This window comes from Quercus robur, chromosome 6, assembly GCF_932294415.1.
Source record: "Quercus robur chromosome 6, dhQueRobu3.1, whole genome shotgun sequence".
Lineage (NCBI taxonomy): Eukaryota > Viridiplantae > Streptophyta > Magnoliopsida > Fagales > Fagaceae > Quercus > Quercus robur.
In genome coordinates this window covers 27474461-27491723 of record NC_065539.1, presented here as the reverse complement: position 1 = coordinate 27491723, position 17263 = coordinate 27474461, and the positions used below count along the sequence as shown (strand labels likewise).

The following is a 17263-nucleotide window of genomic DNA, read 5'->3' as shown; positions in this document are numbered from 1 at the left end:
ACCTTCCTTTTACGTAAATTATCAATCGTCAAGCATTTTCCTAAAGCAGCAGTCCAAACAAAGAAAGCTACTCTCGAGGGAATCTTTTTCTTCCAAATACTTTTCCAAGGAAACCCAAAGAAAGCGGTGCCAGCTAAAATTCTATAATAATCACTAACCAAGAAACTCTTAACTTTGCTAGGAATCCAACACATTTTATCCTCACCTCGCCCCCTTATAGGCGAACCATAAATAGATACCATGAAGTCGGACATAGCCTCTAAATCCCGAGCATGCACACTCCTAATGAATCTCACATCCCAAAAGAGGACACCATTAGTGGACATCATAAGCTCAGCCACACTAGCATCCTTATTCCTGCAAAATCTGAACAAGTCTGGATATCTAACAGCAGGAGAAGTCTCTCCACACCACCGGTCTTGCCAAAACTTCACTCTAGACCCATCACCAATATCATATAGAATATGGCAAGAGAAAGAAGGCCATCCCTAACTGATATTTTTCCATAAACCAACACCATAAGGGCCAATCACAGCTCTGGTAAACCAGCCCCCCCACACACATCCATACTTCATCTCTATCACTTGCCTCCAAAGGGCATCTTCCTCAACCCCAAATCTCCAAAGCCACTTCCCAGGAAAAGCTTCATTGAAAAGTCTAATCTTCCTTATCCCTAAGCCACCCGAAGAAATAGGAGAACAAACAGTAGCCCATTTAACCAAATGAATTTTAGGATCATCTCCAAAACTGCCCCATAAGAAATTCCGCTGGAGCTTCTCAATTCGGTTAGCCACACTAGCAGGAATAGGAAATAAAGAAAGAAAATAAGTGGGTAAATTAGATAGGGTGCTTTTGATTAGGGTGACTCTACCTCCCTTGGATAAGTATAAGCGTTTCCAACCCGCCAATCTCCTCTCCATTTTCTCTAGAATAGGATTCCATATAGTCTTATCCTTAAATTTAGCACCCAAAGGAAGACCTAGATATTTCATTGGGAGAGAGCCCTAATGACAATTTAAGATGAAGATGTGTGAACTTTGGATTGGTGCTATATGTGCAAATGCAAATGTAACGGGGAATCAGTAGATCATTTATTACTCCATTGCCCCATTGCTTAAGAGTTATGGTCGATGGTATTCGGTTTATTTGGAGTTTGTTGGGTGATGCCAAAGTCTGGTTGAATTATTAGCTAGTTGGCAAGGTTGTTTTGGGCATCATAGGACTGGGTCTATGTGGATGGCCACACCCCATTGCTTTATGGGTGTCTCTAGAGAGAGGAATAACTGATGCTTTGAAGATATAGAAAGAGCTATTCCTGATCTACAACTTTCTTTTCTTTAGAACTTTGTTGGATTAAATGTCTATTTTATGTAGTCAACCTCTTTGTTTGATTACAGATTTGATAGATTTAAGTAATTTGCATAATGGATTGTATGGTCCCCAGTCGTATTCTTCTTGTATACTTGGGTGACTCGATTTTTCTGTTATTAATAAAATTTTACTTCTCAAACAAATCATGGGTATTAGTCCTTTTCTCAACATCTCAAAGATGTTTTCTTGAGGGGAGTATCAGACTATAATTGTGAGTATGTTGGAAAATTTTCTTCAATGAACTATGAAAAGAGCAAGAATTAATCAAAAAACAAGGGCTTAGAGGCACGATTAATCGCTTTCTTTGGACAATATTTGCCCCCACACTGATATTGCTAAGGATTTATTGCAAACTTGTCCCTAAGATAACTAAATCAAGAATTCTACATGAAGCAATCTTAGAGAATTCTAGTGAATTTCAATGAAAATGGAGAAAAGGCACCCATAAAATGAATATGGATTACTATTTACAGCCAGGGGGTTATCGCCCTTCAAAAGGCACCATTGGAAAGTCACTTGGATTGATTTTAATGTTCACAAAGCATACTAGACACTCAACACCATTATCTAAATTTTTTGCAGAAGACTGTTTTTCCCAAGAAATCAATCGATCAAAATTTGCACTCCAAGAGATCAAACTTTAAAACTCAATTAATCGATCTGCTTTGATCGATCACCAGAAATCAAGCCATTACTCGATCAATCAAAATACTTTAAAATTATCTCTTTAACAGCCTCTTCAACAGCACTTGAAATTCCCACCACTTTTAACTTGATATATATTACAATCTATCTTGTATATACCTGTATATACAACGGAGTCTATTTAAGTGCAATGCTTTTGTAAAACTATAAATTTTAAGAGATAATGGTATGTCGGAAATGGTCTTTTTGATAATATATTATTCCTTGATCCTTAAATTTTATCTCCAGAATGATTATCTAAAGACTTCCGATTAAGCACCCTAGGGTATTGATTGAACCAAGTGAAAGTTGAATATTCAAACAACTCATAGAAACAACAAATCCCTACAGCCAACAGAAGGAAAAATAATTTAAATAGAAATCTACACATAAAAGACCACTATCAAAAGTTAAGTTTATCCTAGAAAATGTAGATCACCACTATGGGAGGAAAGATATACTTTCATAATGTTGTGTATTTGTTCTATTCAAGCATAAGAAAGCAACAGATGATGTCAAGCCACCATTTCATTCTGTAAGCACAAGAAAACATCAAAAATATAACTTGGATTCACCTTGAGGCTTATCCGCAGTGAATTGATAGATGTTTCTATCAAGCATTTCTCAGCCTCATTTCGACATATCAAAACCTGCAATAGCAATCACACATAAAATATAATCCTTGGGCAGAAATCAAAAAAGTGAAGCAATAACAAATAACAAAAGTTCAACACTATGGGTCAGTAAAGGCATAGAAAAACTATAAAGGTCATTTGTGACTGATGTGGTAAGTGCAAAGAAAATTTTATTTTAATTTAGGAAGTCAATTGGATTTTACTTAAGTCCAAATCTCTCCTGTTTAAAATTGCCAGTAAGTTTTGAAAATTTCTCCTCAAAACGTAAATCCCTTCCTGATTTCTTGTCGTGCATATTAATATTTTGCCAAACTTTAGGCCCCTAAGCACCAGTGGAGTTAACACTTGCACTGCCACCTACCACCGCCTCTTTCCCTAGCCTAGATGCAAATTTTCCCAAAAAATAATCACATAGTTTCAGTTCAAGGAGAGCCCAGCCAACTTTTTAACTCCCTCCGGAGCACACAAGCAACCCCTTCCTGCCCCATTATGGTATTCAGAAATTTCCACAAATGCCCCATTATTTGATCTGCTGGTAATATCTAAACATTTAAAGCTCTCCCAATAACGTTTGTACAAATGCTGTTTCCTAAAATCCCAACGGCTTAATTCAGATAAGCAAGCAATGATCCAGTCCAAACCCAATCGACACACTAGAATAAAGCCATGAAACTTACCCCTGGCATTCAGTAATGGAAAAAGAGTCCATCCTGCCACCATCAAAAACCAAAGAAAAGGCTTTTGAATCTATTTGGAAAAAAAAAAAAAAAAGAACCTGATTTCCCCTCCACCACCTTTAAGAACAAGCTTGGTTTGCAGAATAGGTTGTGGTAAAGAAGAGGGGGTGGAGAAATTTTGGAAGGCTTTGTAGAGGGAGGGGGATAAAAAATTGGTAGGTAGGTTGTGTAGAGGTGTTTTTGGCTGTTGTGGAAAAAGTGTGGTTGCTGGAAGAACTGGCCAAGCTGATTAGGAAAGAAGAAAGATTGGGGGAATAAAAAAGGGGCATAAGAAGGAAAAAGAGGTTACTGGGCTGGGAAAGATGAAGGTATGGAGGTATGTGAAAAGGAGGATACAGGTTGTAAAAGTGGCAGTGGTAAATAAGGTTGTGGTGGTGTATGTGGTGGGTGGGAGAGAGATGGGTGGGGAGGACATGGGTTTAATCATTTCTTCTGGAAATTTTTAACATCTTCCTTATACACTTGGGAAGATACTAAATAAACAAAACAGTTTTTTTTTTTTTTGTTAATCCATTGAACCGTCATTGCCAAGTCACTATGAATCAACCCATCGAAAATCCCAGCAACCATTGTATTCTTACCAGCCACTAGAAACCCAGTTTTCTAAGCCAAAACCATCACCTGCTGGAAATCCACCACAACTGATCCATTTTGCGGCTGTGAACCACCCACAAGCCATCCTGCCACCATCACCAAACATCCCAAGACCCCAGATAACAACCTCATCGCTGCCGAGTACTCCACCCCATCGAATAGCCGCTGCCCTCAATTAGCCACCAATAGTCGACTGAATCTCAACCACCCCACTTCAATTATATTGCATCGTCCACTAAGGCCATAATAGCATCCACCTTGCCCAAACTCAATCACCATCTCCTCCTCATCAACGCCACATTGGCACTCTCTTGTCCCATGACACATCACCACTCATCAGAGAGCCTCAATCTTGAAAGCCGTCAGCCTCACTAAACCCATCAACCCAAGCTCTACAAATACCCAACCCAACCAATTTTTGGGCAAATAGCCTTTACCCGCCCCGACCCAAATAGACCTAGGCTGACCCAATCCAAACAACTCTTCCAACCCGATTTAGTTTTAAACCCGAGCCTTCAACCAAAACCAAAAAAAGAAAGTCCACTTATCAACCTGTAGCACATAGGAAAATTGCGTTAACTAGAAGTTGTACACTCGCTATATATCCAGCAAGGCCTACAATATGATCAATCTAAACTTAAGGACCAGTCAGCAATCCAAGTATTTGTTTCAATTATTTGTTGAGACTTATAATTCCAATTAGCCATAGTAAAACTCGAGCCAACTATTTTTTTATTGTTGTCAAAAGCTAGACTGATGGAATTTCACCAATTGAGTATTTGAGATGGACCGACTCTTTGAACTTTTGGGTTTATCAAATGAACTTGAGAAAGTTGGTCTTTCTAGAAAGCTTGTTATTAGTAAAGCTTTAGAGCATTTTAATGATTGTCGGGTTTTTTACTTCAAATGATATAGTCATGTAATACTTGAGAAAAAATAAAGCTGATCTTATGAAAATATATGCATCACAGTGTGAGCAATAGAATTATCCATCCTAATCTCATAATGTTGATTTTCAAGATCGAACTTTGATGAAATGAGATTTGGAATTGGCTGTTGATTCCAACCAAACTCCTAACTGCTAATTCTTTGGGTTTATCATTTTCCTTTTGTCCAATTTCCTCTTTATTCCAAATTTGGTAAGGTCCGGCATCAATTATTTTTTACAACTAGCTACAAAACTAGCAGGTAATCGCTTCCACCAGGGGTGGACCCACTAAAAGGGGTTGGGTTTTGGGGGGGGGGGGGGGGGGCGGCTATGGTCCAAAGTTTTCCAATTTTATAAAATTACCCCTAAATTTTCCTAAATTTTTCAAAAAATATATGGTTGGCCCCCCTAAACTTTTCAAATATTAGATTTTTACCCTTTAAATTTACCTAAAACATTCAAAAGAAATATAGTTAGCCCACTATTAAGTTATGGTTTTTCAAATAACATTTATGTTGGCTTTAATCCATGACAAAAAGTGTTGTAATTTCATTAATTTTTTTCCTTGTATTTTGTGGGATTTAATTGTAATGGGTTTAGACTTAAGTTGTGAAGATTTGCTCAAGAAGTTGATCTTGCGAGTGGTGCAACCTGCAAAGATCACATGAGCACATGCCAAAAGATGAAGAGTTAGTGTGTTTCGCGACTCATCTCGAAACTTGGCCAACTCGCGAGATGACTCGCAAAATGCACTGACAGCTAGGATTTTAAGTGCGACTCTTATACCCTTCACCCATACTATATACACCCTTATTACCCACAAAATTATAGGGAGGCTATATAGAAAAAAACTCTAGAAAGGTTTCTACAACACACCCACCTTGTTAGAGAGAGCTACACATCCTCAATAGAGAAATCCTTGTAGTCTCTTCTCTTTTCCCTCTCTCATTATTATACCTTGAGAGGAGATTTGTACCCAAACAAAACTCATGCCTATTTAGAGTGTAAAGAGTAATTTGGAGCTTAAGAAGCATTGGGAATTTGCCAAAATAAGCCGGTAAGGCTTGGCGGATGCAAACAGGCGATATTGCGGGATCCAAAAAGCTAGTGAAAACAAGATTCTGAGAAGTCTACTGGTAGCTGGAGCTTAGAGTGCTCAAGTACTTTGAGTAGATTAGATTTGGAGAGTCTTTTTGGTATCCTTGTACTCCAACTTATTCACTAGTGGATCATTTCGACTTAAAGAGTCACGGAGAGGTTTTTCGCTGAGTTCTTTAGTTTCCTCTTCGATAACATGTCTCGGTGTTATCTTGTGTTTGCATCTCTCTTCCCTTACTCCTTGTGCTTTACTTTCAATTGTTGATTATGTATGCTTATGCACTAGGAAGTAGTCCCGATTAATTGCGCACTTAGTTGATTAAAAGCAATTAAGCCGTTTTTTTTTAAATTGGGGTCTAAACAAGCAAATAATGTACTCACACTATTTGAGCTTTCACCCCAAACTCTTCATATTTCTTGTATGACACTATTAAATTGGTTCAATTTTATATTTGCTATTATTCCCCCCCCCCCCCCAATAAAATTCTAGTTCTGCCCCTAGCTTTTGCTATTTTTTTTTTTATAGGAAATCAAAAGAATAATTATTAATGAAATAAGTAGGAGAAAAAAAACACAAGTTGTTCATGATGATGAACAACAAGAAACGGAAAAAAAAAAACCAACAAGAAGAAGAAAGAAATCAAGAAGTTATTCTAAGAGAAAGCATAAACTCAAGTAGAGAGGAACAAACAGTAAAACCCCAACAATGAGACCAATCAAAAAGATTACGCTAGTAGAGAACAATTAACTCTTCCAACATTTTCTCAGTGTCCTCAAAGAGCAGCGGTTCCATTCCAACCAAACAATCCACATCAAACAACCTAAGATCAAATTCCAAACATTCGAAGTATGATTCCCAAGCCATTGATGCCAGCACAAAAGTAAACCCGCCATCGAGTCTAGCATGACCCAATAAATGTTGAAAACCTGAAGCATATAAATCCATAATGTATGTGTAATAGGACAATGAAGAAGTAAGTAGTCCACTGACTCCCCATCACAACGACACAAACAACACCACTTCGCCAAAGAACATCCCCTAAGCATGAGATTATCCAAAGTAAGAATCCAACCATGAGCAACCATCTACAAAAAGAAAGCCACTCGCTTGGGAACCTTAGATTTCCAAATACCCTTCCAACGCAACATAGAACATTGAGCATCCCGAATCTCATGGTAGAAAGACCAAATATCAAACCTGCCATTACCTTTGAGACGCAAACAAAGAGCATCATTTCTAGTACCCCGGGGGATGTGAGGTCGAATAAATGCAAGAAAATAAGATGCAGCTAGCTCCTAATCTTGAAATTCCCTATAAAATCTCAAATTCAAAACTCTAACATTTACCCCTTCCAGAAGCCATAAAACCTGAGAAATACAAGCTTCCTTGTCAGCTCAACACACATAGAGTTCAGGATATAGGGATTTAAGGGTGTTATCACCAATCAACTTATCATGCCATAAACGGATACGAGTACCATCACCCACTACAAACAACAGATGCTTAGAAAAGTTCTCCCACCCTTCATGAATACTACGCCGAAGGCCACATCCATGAGCCCTCCTGCAAACTTTAGTGCTCCACCCCCCTTGACCCTCTCCATATATAGTGGAGATAACTCTCCGCCAAAGATGAGTAACTTCATAACCATATCTCTACAACCATTTCCCTAATAAGGCTTGGTTAAAAGACACCACATTTCTTATCCCCAAACCGCCCACCTCAATGGGTGAACACACCTTTTCCCAAGCAACCAAAGGGTATTTGAAACACCCCTCTGAAGACCCCCAAAGAAAATTCCTCTGGATACTTTCCAATCTTGCAGCCACAGCCTTAGGAATAGTGAACAGAGATAAATAGTATGTTGGGAGACTTGAGAGAGTACTCTTCAATAACATGAGCCTCACCCTTAGATAAATTGAGCCGCTTCCATACTGATAGTTTCTTCTCCATCTCCAAAATAGGGTTCCAAATAGAAGCTGTCTTAAACAAAGTACCCAAAGGCATCCCCAAATATTTCATAATAAACAAACTACCCACTCTGCACCGAAGAATATTAGCAAAGACATCTAGATTATTCACCTCCCTAACAGGTACGATCTCACTTTTCCCAACACTAACCTTCAACCTCGTAAAAGCTTGAAAACAAGATAAAGGCCTTATGGAGAGTAGTTATACCCTAGAAGTATCACAAAATAAAATAGTGTCATCCGAAAACAATAAATGGGAAATACGCATACCGACAGAATTCACTGCTCCCACTTGAAAACCCCGAATAAGATTGCTCTCCTCTGTCTTCCTCAAAATTCTGCTCAAGGCTTCCATTATCAAAAGAAACAGAAGAGGGGATAGAGGATCACCTTGTCGCAAACCACGAGAGCTTCCAAATGACTCTTCAACCTATTATCCAAGCACTCATTAGCAATGAGCACTGAATCTAGAATTTGCCTTCCACCAACAAATGAATTTTGAGACTCAGAAAAGAGATTGTCCAACACTGCCCTCATTGTGTTAGCCAAAACCTTTGACAGCAGCTTATACACACTGCCCACCAAACTAATAAGACAAAAATCTTTAATATTAACGGCATTACTCTTCTTAGGGATTAAAGTGAGAAAAGAAGCATTCATACACCGCTCAAACACAGAGTGTTGATGAAAGTGTTCAAAAAAATCCATAACATCCTTTTCCACAACACTCTAGCATTTGTGAAAAAAAGCCATGGTGAACCCCTCTAGACCAGGGGCTTTATCCCCCTCCATCTCCGTTGGGACCTGTATGACTTCCTCCTTCGTGAATTCTCTCTCTAAGGACAACCTCTCTTCCTCCTCAATACAAGCAAAATCTAATCCATCCATAGTAGAGCACCCCACTTCGGTTTCCTCATAAAACTTCTGATGGAAATGAACTACTTGAGATCGCACATCAGACTTGTCCTCATATAGAACACCATCCACCTCAATCCTCTTAATATGGTTAGCTCTTCTATGGGAGTTTGCTAACCTATGAAAGAAACAATTATTGTTGTCACCCTCCTTCACATACAAGACATGAGACTTTTGTCTCTAGAAAGTCTCCTCCATAGAAGCCAAATGTTTTGTCACCTTTGATCTAAATACGACGATTCTGATCCTCATTCGAAAGACCCAACAACTCTTCTCTAGCATCTAAACCCAATAATTCAAACAGTAAGCTCTTCTTTCCAAAGGCCAAATCCCCAAACTCCTCCCTATTCCATTTTTTCAGATCAACTTTCAGAGCGTTTAATTTTTGGGCCAAAACAAAACTTGGAGAGCCCACAAAACAGTACCTAGTCCACCATTGCTGAACTCTTTCAACTAAACCCTCAGCTTTTAGCCACATATTCTCAAATTTAAAGGCACAACGACCTCGACGAATCCCACCAACTTCCAACAAAAGCAGACAATGATCCAAAATAACCTGAGGAAGCACCCTTTGAGAGGCATTCCCAAAGTGATCCTCCTAATCAAAAGATACCAAAGCCCTGTCTATTCTCAACATAGAGGATATTCCAGAATCTCTAAACCAAGTGAAAGAAGCACCCTCTAACGGTAGATCAACTAAGTAATTTCTCTCTATAAAGTCCGAAAAAGCAAACATAGCTGGGCTAAAAGACTCACAACCAAGTCTCTCACTCGGGTATCTAATAATGTTGAAGTCACCTACCAAGCACCATGCCATGGTCCACCTATCACGCACCCTTGACAACTCCCACAAAACAGCCCTCTAACCATCATCATTAGGGCCATACACACCTGTACAAGCCCAAACAAAACCATTCACCACCCCTCTCAAAAAGACATTGACATAAAACTATCCAACCATAACATCCATTGATCAAAGACCCTTTTATCCCAAATCAGCAAGACCCCTCCTAAAGACTGGACCACATCCAACACCACCTAGTCAATGAAAGGACTACCCCATAAACTCTAAACAAAAGAAGCATCAATAGAAGATACTTTTGTTTCCTGGAAACAAACAATATCACACTTCCACTCTTTAAGAAGATTCTTACAAACCTCTCTCCTCCGGGGATTGTTGAGCACCCTTACATTCCAAGACAATAGATGCAAATTCATTTAAAATTACCAACACCCCCCACAACATTAGAAGAAACTCTGTTCTTGCTCTTAGAGGATAAACCATCATAATTAACAGAAGAAATCAGCCCCTTAAGCTCTCTGAGACCTCATGTCCCTAGGTTAACAGTTTGCTTTGCCACCTCATCATTGGTCACCTTGAGACATTCTAGTTCAAGAAGACGAAATAGAGCCAAACATTGAGCTTCATGTTTCACAATCGGAAAACCCACCATATTACAAAAATTCTTCATCAATTGGGACACCCAATTCGAATGTGGCCCAATTTCTGTCACCTAAGTTCCCTCTACAATATCTTAACCAGCAACAACTCTCTAAGATCATTGGGTTCCCACCAAGACAGAGGGTCACACTCCAACACACAATTATCTCTCTCCACTACCACAACCACGGTCATCAACCCCACTGGTCTCCCACGGTAGAAGGAGAAGCCCAGAATCTGTCTGAAATTCCCCAACAGAATCCACTGACCTCTACTGCGTCGTATCATCATGGTGGCTACATCTCTGTTCACTACTCACACCAAAAGCTTCTTCATGATCTTCCCTTTCCCCAAACTCAACTTCCACCCCATTACCCAAGTCTGAAAGAGGAGAAAATCGATTTTGAACCACCCATGGATGCCGACAAAGGATTGGCAACACATCTTTTAGAATCGGAGATTCAATCGCTGCCGTTGCCGAGCTAACCACCACCTCTCTGGTGAACCCAGAGTTTCGGTTAACTATTCCATGGGTTACCTCAGCATCAGAGCCCGTGACAATTGAAAAATCAGCCTTGACTGAATCGAGATTAATTGCGGCGGAGCTACACCTTGACACCGAGTCTTTTCCAGTCTCTAGAGCACCAAAAGCTCTCATCAGCAACTTCCCATCGCCACTTGAACTCTCACCTACCTATCTCACTAACAGCGTCAAACCCTAAGACTCTCTTGCCCAGCTAATTCTCTATAGGCTTCTAAACCTGAGACCCCAGCACATACAAAGGCTAGGCCACAATAACAGAAACTTACAAAAGATAAGAGTTTATGCAAGAGTAGGTGCCTAACTTTCTTTCATATGTGAACCTATTTAAGATCATTGATCAATGGGGAGAATTCCTTTCAATAAGGTGGCCCAAACAGATTACACTTTTATGAATGTGACATGACATTAGGTAGGAAAGTTATATGGTGAACCAAGAACAGGCAACTGTGAGATGAAGCAGAAAATAATGACTTCAGATAAGAGAAATCTATGATTAGAGAATCATCACCTTCTATTGCCTTCACTACTGCCAAAGAATAAAAGATGAAAATATCACAAAAAAATAGTTCTCCTCAACATTAATTCTTTTCAATGCAAGAACCAACAACAAAAAACCACATCTTAAAGTTTACTAGCAAAGGAGGTTAAAGTTAAAACTTATTTAAGTTCCTCAAACATGAAGGGTTACATAGAGATCAATGTAACAGTTTCAACAAAATCTTTGGACTGCTGACAGCAGTGCTAATCACTTAAAACATTCCATCAATTCAACATAAAACAACAATTAAGAAGGAAAAAGGGAAAAAGACGCAGAAAATTTAATGTCAACAACATTGTTCTTACAGGATTTAGGAGAAGTTCCGGACTGGTCCTGCAAACATAGAGAAGATTAAAAACCTTAGATGTAACATACCATAATAAACAGGAAGAGCAAACCAAACCAAATCAATCAATGCAGGGCAAATACATATATATAGGCACACAGCATGCCCTCACGCACATATATAGTAAATTTGCATTTTTTATACCCTCCAATATTTAAAGTGTAACAACTTAGACACTCTATCTATTTTTCCATTCACATCTTGCTTATGCGACTAACATAATGGTGAGGTGCCCCATATTTAGGGCGCACATACACACAAATGGTAAATTGATGCAAGAAGCACAAAGAAATTTTTATTTTAATTTTGGTCTTATTCAATTTTGAAGTCAATTGTAATTTTTATTGGTCCATTACATTTTATTTTAAGCCCTAGTATTTAATTCGGTTTATTAGTATTTTTATAAATTCAAGGGTATTTTTGTGAAACAATAATTAGGATTACCAAGCTAATTGGAATTAGGATTCCCAAGCTAATTGTAAAACTTTAAATATGCTGAAAATGTTCCTCTAGTAAGCAATACATACCAACAATTTGGGACAGAGTTAGTACAAAACATTGGAGCTAAAACCTCATACTAGGATGGAAAGAGGCTTGGCTACCTCGGATTAGTCACAGATTTTCTCTCCTTCTCATTGTTTTTGTTTTTGATTCTAATATTATGGGAGGTTCCATGTTTTTCTTTGTCGAAGGAGGTACTTTTTATCTATTACGTATTCTCAAAAAGTCTGAGATTCTTCACGCTTTGTCACTTTGGGGAAGAAGAGTGCCAAGAGGCTGTTGTTTAAAGTGGAAGAGTTGGCATCTAAACAATCATCTGTGCTGTTTTCCAGATCGTCTAAGGAAGGAAATAAGATTTTTATTATTTAGTTGGGGTCCAATGCTCATGGAAATTTTTTGCTTATTTCTGAACTCATTCATGGACAATGTAAAGGATCCATAGTGATAGCAGAAGGAAAATTGGGGAGAGGATGGGGCAGATTTGGTCTTCACCTAAGGAGAAATTAAAATATTCTCTTCTCCGACAGGGACATTCCGGAATTGGAAAGGGTGAACCCAAGCATCCTGCTGTGGTGGTGCGATAGGGGCGGCAAAAAAACAATGGAATTGTGAATAAAGTGAAGGAGAAAATTTGGGAATTTCAAATTTTGAAAATTTCAAATTCTAGCGGAAATCAACGTGATTTCAGCAATGATTTTACTGGAAAAGAAACAGATGAGTTTGGGGCGAAAGTTACGTCGATGATAAATGGAATTTTTACTAATCGTATTAAAGGGAAGTTGACCTTGGATATTTGTTTCCGTGTGGAACATGGGCCTGAAGGGAAGTGGGCTATTGTTTTTTCTGAGTTCAAGGAAGTGGGTTTAAAGCCCAGTGGCCAGCCAGCTCCTGCTAAAAAGCCAGCTTCTGCTAAAGAGAACAAGCCCATAATAAAACCTGCTTGGATGCCTTGGGGCACCTTCTTGGGCCATAGTGGGTCTATTCAAAAGCCCAGCTTCCAGCCTCTTCTTTACACCCCAATCACGTGAGAAGTCCTTTGGTAATGCTCCCAAATGTGCCGAGTGTCTCATCTCTTTCCCAAGCTGACCACAAGTCTCATATTCCTACCGAGGTGGTGTCGGCAAACATGCGATCCAAAACCCAAAGGTTAGTTTTGATTTTCTGGAACCAAAAGTTCTACTCCAACCCCTCTTGCAAAACCAATTTTGGTCGACAAGGTGCTTAACTATGAGAAACTTGAGAATACACGTGCTGATTGAGTCTCCACTCCACATATATCGGCCCCCACATGCACCAATATGGTGGTTACAAAGTTTAATTCCGATGTTGATAGTGAGCTGGTACATCAACAGATCAAGCAACTCTTATTTGATAATGCTGTGGACTTGAATAAATCAAGGGTCTTTCTAGGCAAGTGGGTTTTAGAACTCGGTGATAGGAAGAGAGTGGTGGTGCCGATGGAGACTGAGAGACAGCTTTCAGTCTTTTTTAGGGGCTCTGTTTTGGATAAGCTTAATTCCATGGATTATTTGGGAAATTCTTTGAGGCCTTTAGAGGTACAATCCGAGTAGGATATAGTGGTGGTGGAGTATGTAGATTCTGAGATTTGGTCCAAAGAAGGTGGCAAGACGGTTGAATTTGATCGACGAGGTTTGGATTGTTCAGAACCCTTGAATGTGACTCTGCTAGCTATATTTTAAGTCTATTGAGACCCCAAAAGTCAATAACCTATCTGTCTTTTTGGAAGATGGTCAGTCCAAAAATCATTTGGGTATGTCACCATGGTTTTAGAGCAAGTTTCAGGAATTTGGCTCTTTTTTGGAGACTCCAGTTGAAGGTTTGGAAGAAGTTGCATCTAATTTCCTCTTGGATGTTGAGGAGGAAATTAGACAAAGGGCTACAGAGAATGCTTTGAGAAAAATAACAAAGGAAGGAGGTAAGGGTTTAAGGGAGTTAAGGAGCTTGGTGAGCTCTATTAATTATGATTCCACATCTAGTAAAGCAAGAGGTTCCAATAGGGAAAGGGTTGTGATTGTGTCCCAATGAATTTAAAGATAATCTCTTGGAATGTAAGGGGAATGAATGAGAAGGATAAAAGACTCCAAATAAGGAACCTTATTAGAATTTGGCAGGCAAATGTCATTTGGTTGCAGGAGGAGCTTATCACTCGAGGATTTATTAAAAGTCTTTGGGGTTGTCAACATGTAAATTGGGTATACTTGAGTTCAATAGGCGCATCGGGTGGGATTTTGGTAATGTGGGATAGGACAATGGTGGAGAAGTTGGAAGAAGCTATGGGTGAATTTTTGGTGTCTTGTAGATTTAGGAATGTGGGAGACAATTTTGAATGGGCATTCATTGGTGTGTATGGTCCTAATGTGGATAGGGAGAAAAGGCTGATGTGGGAGGAGTTGGCGGGTCTTTATAGTTTGTGGAATTTGCCATGGTGTGTGGGTGGTGATTTCAATGCTATTCATTTTCCTTATGAATATTTAGGGGCGGAACACTTCTCTCAGGGTATGTATAATTTCTCTGATTTCATCTCTATTAATGGGTTATGGATATGCCTTTGGAGGGTGGTAGCTACACTTGGTCAAACTCTTTGTTTGGCTCTAAGATAGATCGTTTCCTCTTTTCTTCAAAATGGGAGGAAAATTATACAAACATTCATAAAAAACGCTTGGTTGGGGTTTTATCAGACCACTTTCCAATTTTTTTGGAGGGCGGTGATATTCGTAAGGGACAAAAGCCTTTTCGTTTTAAGAACATGTGACTTCAGGTGGATGATTTTGTGGAGAAAGGTGAAAATTTGGTGGGAATCTTATCATTTCTATGGAACAGTTACAGGTTAGCAATGAAATTGAAAGCTTTAAATGGAGACTTAATAAAGTGGAATGAAATTGAGTTTGGAAATGTAACCATTAAGAGAATGAAACTATGGAATGATTTGAAATGCCCTGAATTCTAAATAGGAGAGGTTTTCTCTTTCTGTTGATGAGAAGCTTGAAAAGGAGATAATTAGCTTGGAAATTGAGAAGACTGCATTGTTGGAAGAGATTAGCTGGAAACAAAAATCAAGGGTGCTAAGGTTAACGGAGGGGGACAACAATACGAAATTCTTTCACCAAATGGCTAATTCTAATAGGAGTAACAGTATTGGCAGTTTAAATATTGATGGAGTGTTGACATCAAATCAGGAAGTTATTGAAGGGGGTAATGTTCGGTTCTATAAAAGTCTTTACTCGAAAGATAAGCACATTCACCTTCATCCAGATGTGCTGAATTTTTCTAGGATTTTTGAGGATAAGGCTGCCTGGTTGGAACAACCTTTTGAGGAAGCCAAAGATTTTTGGGGTGGTCATGGATTTTGATGGTGATAAAACTCCTGGACCTAATGGATTCCCTATGGCATTTTTTCAAACTTGTTGGGACATTATCAAAACCGATCTTTTGGAGGTTTTTTAGTATTTTTTTGATAATCTAAGTTTGAAAAAATTTTGAATGCTACTTTCATCTCCTTAATTCCTAAAAAATCTGATGCAATGGAGGTACGGGATTTTCGGCCTATTATAATTAGAGGGGGGGGGGGGGGGGGGGGGGGGGGGGGTTACAAAATTATTGCTAAAGTTTTAGCTAACAAGTTGAAAATGGTGCTTGGGGATATTGTTTATGAATCTCAAAATGCTTATTGCCAATGAATGCTTCGCTACTAGGCTGAAATCAAGAGTTCCTAGGGTGTTGTGTAAGATGGATGTAGAGAAGGTATATGACCATGTGAATTAGGGTTTCCTCATTTATATGTTGGATTGTTGTGGTTTTCCTGAAAAATGGAGGAAGGTGGGTTTTCTTCTGCATCTCTATTGTTAAATTCATCATTCTTATTAATGGAACTCCGTGTGGTTTCTTTGAAAGTTCTAGAGGTATAAGACAAGGCAATTCATTATCCCTTATATTGTTTATCATTGTTATGTATGCTTTTAGTAAAATGTTGGATAAGGCAGTGAGGGACAGGCTCATGTCTGGTATTAGGTTGGGTCCCACGCGTAACTCTTTGCAAGTGATCCATCTTCTCTTCGTTGATGATACCTTGGTCTTATGTGATGCTGATCTTGGTCAGATTCTATTTCTCCGGCTGGTGCTGTTTTGGTTTGAAGTTGTTTCTGGTCTGGGCTGAATCCCTATGGGTGTGGTTCTAAATAAAGCAGATATGGTGACTGTGCTAGGGTGCAAGCAAGGCTCCTTCCCGATGAAATATTTAGGTCTTTTGCTAAGTGCTAATGTCAAAGATAGTTTTATTTGGAATCCAATTATTAAGAAGATGGAGAGGAGTTTAGCGGGTTGGAAATGGTTGTATCTCTCAAAAGGAGGTAAAGTCTGAATTGGTCCCTGTGGGTGTGGTTCCAAATAAAGCAGATATGGTGGATGTGCTAGGGTGCAAGCAAGGCTCCTTCCCGATGAAATACGTAGGTCTTCTGCTGGGTGCTAATGTCAAAGATAGTTTTATTTGGAATCCAATTATTGACAAGATGGAGAGGAGATTAGCAGGTTGGAAACGGTTGTATCTCTCAAAAGGAGGTAAAGCTACTCTTATTAAGAGTACTTTGTCCAATCTTCCAACTTATTTTCTCTTTTCCTATCCCAATGGATGTTGCAAACCATATTGAACAACTTCAACGAAATTTTCTCAGAAGTGGTATGAGGGATGTTTAAAAAACTCACCTGGTGAAATGGGCTACAATTTGTGCTCCTCTTCATTCTGGAGGTTTAGCTATTAGAAGTTTGAGAAGTTTTAACAAAGCATTGTTTGGAAAATGGTTATGGAGATCTAGGAATGAGCGACAAGCCTTGTGGAGGAGAGTGATAGGGGTAAAGTACGGTTGTGAAGGGGGAGGTTGGTGCTCTCTTCCCGTTACTAGCCCTCATGGAGTGAGTTTGTGGAAGTCTATTAGCCATGGTTGGC

General features: G+C 39.1%; 1 protein-coding gene across 1 annotated transcript in view; it reads right to left on the bottom strand.

The window, feature by feature from the left end:
* The window catches only part of LOC126688395 (actin-related protein 2/3 complex subunit 4), a 51015-nt gene that overhangs the window by 11430 nt on the left and 22322 nt on the right, over nt 1-17263 (bottom strand). The window contains exons 4-5 of the mRNA XM_050383066.1: nt 11762-11789; nt 2631-2705 (exon numbers count right to left, since the gene is read on the bottom strand). Of these exons, the coding sequence (XP_050239023.1) occupies nt 2631-2705; nt 11762-11789 (103 nt within the window). The remainder of the gene's footprint in view (nt 1-2630; nt 2706-11761; nt 11790-17263) is intronic.